The following is a 3953-nucleotide window of genomic DNA, read 5'->3' as shown; positions in this document are numbered from 1 at the left end:
TTTTTGAGATAGAGTCTTGCTGTGTTACCCAGGCTGGAGTACAGTGTTGCAATCTCGGCTCACTACAACCTCCACCTCCCAGGTTCTAGCGATTCTCTTACCTCAGCCTCCCAAGTAGCTGGGATTACAGGCATGCACCACCACACCCGGCTAATTTTTATATTTTTTTAGTAGAGACAGGGTTTTGCCATGTTGGCCAGGCTGGTCTTGAACTCCTGACCTCAGGTGATCTCACCTTGGCTTTGCAAAGTGCTGGGACTACAGGCGTGAGCCCCTGCACTGAGCCTGAGATGTATGTATTTCATAGAGCCTCTTGAGCAGTGCATACCATTTTGATTTATGTTCTAATATTAATTTCTGTTGTAATGTGGATTCTTTTTTCATTTCTGTAAAAGGTCATTTTTCCTCACGTTAATGTATAAAATATTCAGGGAGACGTTTTGATTATCTGTAATCTTGTTTAATGACATTTAGTAAAACTAGTTGACCAGGCATGGTGGCTTACGCCTGTAATCCTAGCACTTTGGGAGGCCAAGGCAGGTGGATCACCTGAGGTCAGGAGTTCAAGACCAGCCTGGCCAGCATGGTGAAATGCCGTCTCTACTAATAATACAAAAATGAGCCAGGTTTGGTGGCACATGCCTGTCATCCCAGCTACTCGGGAAGCTGAGGCAGCAGAATTGCTTGCACCCAGGAGGCGGAGGTTGCAGTGAGCCGAGATGGTGCCATTGCACTCCAGCCCGGGAGACACAAACAAAACTCTGTCTTCAAAAAGATTAAAAAAAATAGCAGCTTTTCACCTCGCAAGAGATAGTTTGCCATTGTACAAATATGAGCACTGGTAGATCCAGTTTTCAACTATATTTGCTAACTTTTCTTTTTGAGACAGGGTATTGCTGTGTCACCCAGGTTAGGGTACAGTGGTGCCATCATGGCTCTCTCTGGCCTCACAGCCTCAAACTCCTGGGCTCAAGTGATCCTTCTATCTTAGTCTCCCAAGTAGCAAGACGCTGACTAATTTAAGAAAAATTTTTGGTAGAGACAATGTCTCGCTGTATTGCCCAGGCTGATCTTGAACTCCTAGGCTCAAGTAATCCTCCCACCTTGGCTCTCCAAAGTGCTGGGATTGCAGGCATGAGCTGCTGACCCAGCCTATATTTGCTGAATTTTTGAAGAATGAGGCAAATAAAAAAAAAAAAGCTTCAGCCTCATTTGACATTAAGATATATTTTTATAATGCAAATTGAGTAATTACTATATTCTAGGTCTTGTCAACATGTTACTAATCTAATATAATATTGCCAACAACTGGCAAGGTATAAGGAAGCCATAAGCACAGAGATACTAGATAATTTACTAGGCTGTAAACTCTATGGTGTAGGGAGAAAGTCTGTCTTACCATTGTAATCTTAGTGATGAAGTTAAACTCATTTGTTATAGAAGCTCAAATATTTGTTGATAAACAGGTGGGGTTATATAAGGCCTAGTAACTGGTAAGTTACAGAGCTGGGATTTGAATTTTGGTCTGTGTGTACCAAAGCTTGTACCTTTTTTTTTTTTTTTTTTTTTTTGAGTTGGAGTCTTGCTCTGTCACCCAGGCTGGAGTGCAGTGGGGCCATCTTGGCTCACTGCATAGGTAGCCATAGAGCTTAAGAGTACAACTGGCCAGGTGCGGTGGGTCACACCTGTAAATCCCAGCACTTTTGGAGGCCAAGGTGGGTGGATCACCTGAGATCAGGAGTTTGAGACCAGCTTGGCCAACATGGTGAAACCCCGTTTCTACTGAAAATACAAAAATTAAGCCAGGTGTGGTGGTTCGTGCCTGTAGTCCCAGCTACTTGGGAAGCTGAGGCAGGAGAATCACTTGAACCCGGGAAGCGGAGGTTGCGGTGAGCTGAGATCGTGCCATTGCACCCCAGCCTGGGTAATAAGAGCAAAACTTTGTCTTGCAAAAAAAAAAAAAAAAAAGGAAGTTCTAATATTTAAATTTTTAATAGAGGCAAAGTCTCACTATGTTGCCCAAGCTGATCTCAAACTCCTGGGCTCAAGGTATCCTCCCACCTCGGCCTCTCAAATGCAAGGATTACGGCTGTGAGCCCACTGTACCCAGCCTAAAACCTGCCAGCTTTAAATGCCTTCAGTGTCGCAGCTGAGTATCATGGTTTTTCGGAGATTCTGGTACAGTGCCCATGTGAAATGAGGGAGGGCGATCCAGAGGTTTGATCTACCTCTTTTAGTAGGTGGACCAAGTGTTTACATGGTGTCTTTGTAATTTCAGGGTATTCAAACCGATGAGAAGGGTCATATCATAGTAGATGAATTCCAGAATACCAACATAAAAGGCATCTATGCAGTTGGGGATGTATGTGGAAAATCTCTTCTTACTCCAGGTAAACTCTCTTTCCTTCTGTGTGAGGGAGGGTCTGTGTGTTAATCCAGCTCTTCACCATCAAATCTGCTTAAGCAAAACTAAAAGGATGAGTGTTTTTATGTTGTCAAAATGGTACAATTTATTGAAATAGAAACTGGTTAGGTACCTGACATTTTCTGAATAAAAAACTTAAAATGCTTATCAGACACTGAAATTTTCATGCAGACAATATGGTCAGTTGACCTCTTCACAGCTCTAAGTTAGGAGCAGATTTGTGCTTGGTGGCAGTGGAAGGAAGTGACATTTGGCAGAAGAAACTTAGATCGGCATTCTTTTTTTTTTTTTTTGAAACAGGGTCTCACTGTTACCCAGGCTGGAGTGTTGGCACCGTCATGGGCTCACTGCAGCTTCAACCTTCCTGGGCTCAGGTGGTCCTCCCACCTCAGACTCCCAAGTAGCTGGGACCACATGTGTACTTTTTATAGAGACAGGGTTTCACCATGTTTTAGGCGTAAGCAGTCTGCCTGCCTCAGCCTCCCAGGATGTTAGGCTTACAGGCATGAACCACCATGCCCATTCTTGTATGACTGTTTGGTGTTGATGCAGCCATTCCTTCTCTCCCTCAGCCCATACCTTACCTGCTTCCTAAGCACCATTTCAAGCTCTATCCCATCTCTATCCATTAATGATGTCATTCAATCTGCTTTCAGTCTGTACCATTATGGAACCTCATCAGCAATTCTAACACGTCCCAGTGCCTTATATCAAGATGGAAACCTACCCGAGTCACAAACCCAAATCCTTTTAGCTCCTTTAGAAAGTTCTTGCTCTGGGCAGGGTGCAGTGGCTCCCAGCAATTTGGGAGGCCAAGGTGGGAGGATCACTTGAGCCTAGTAGTTTGAGACCAGTCTGGGCAACATAGTGATACATTGTCTCTATGAAAAAAAAAATAAAGATTCTGAGAGCAGTGGCTGATACCTGTAATCCCAGCACTTTGGGAGTGCAGTGGCACAATCTCAGATCACTGCAACCTTCATTTCCCAAGTTGAAGTGATTGTCCTGCCTCAGCCTCCCGAGTAGCTGGGATTATAGGCACACACTACCACGCCTGGCTAATTTTTGTATTTCTAATAGAGATTGGGTTTCATCATTTTGGCCAGGCTGGTTTTGAATTCCTAACCTCGGCCCTGCAAAGTGCTGGGATTACAGGTGTGAGCCACCACACCCTGCCAAGAATAAACTTTTAAGTAAAAAAGCAATTACTGTTAAATAAGGTTGTAAAATCGATCTAAAGATGCTCAATTCACGCCTGTAATCCCAACACTTTGGGAGGCCAAGGCGGGTGGATCACTTGAGGTCAGGAGTTTGAGACCAGCCTGACCAACATGGTGAAGCCCCATCTCTACTAACAGTACAAAAATTAGCCAATGTCGCCACACCCGGTGCACACCTGTAATCCCAGCTACTCAGGAGGCTAAGGCAGGAGAATCGCTTGAACCTGGGAGGCCAAGGTTGCAGTGAGCCGAGATCATGCCATTACACTCCAGCCTGGGCAACAGAGCGAGACTTTGTCTCAAAAAAA

General features: G+C 44.5%; 1 protein-coding gene across 1 annotated transcript in view; it reads left to right on the top strand.

Moving 5' to 3' along the window:
• The window catches only part of GSR (glutathione-disulfide reductase), a 58035-nt gene that overhangs the window by 47394 nt on the left and 6688 nt on the right, over nucleotides 1-3953 (top strand). The window contains exon 10 of the mRNA XM_017535958.2: nucleotides 2279-2390. Within this exon, the coding sequence (XP_017391447.1) occupies nucleotides 2279-2390 (112 nt within the window). The remainder of the gene's footprint in view (nucleotides 1-2278; nucleotides 2391-3953) is intronic.

Source organism: Cebus imitator, unplaced genomic scaffold (assembly GCF_001604975.1).
Source record: "Cebus imitator isolate Cc_AM_T3 unplaced genomic scaffold, Cebus_imitator-1.0 Scaffold5, whole genome shotgun sequence".
Classification (NCBI taxonomy): Eukaryota; Metazoa; Chordata; class Mammalia; order Primates; family Cebidae; genus Cebus; species Cebus imitator.
This window is presented reverse-complemented; position numbering and strand designations above follow the sequence as displayed.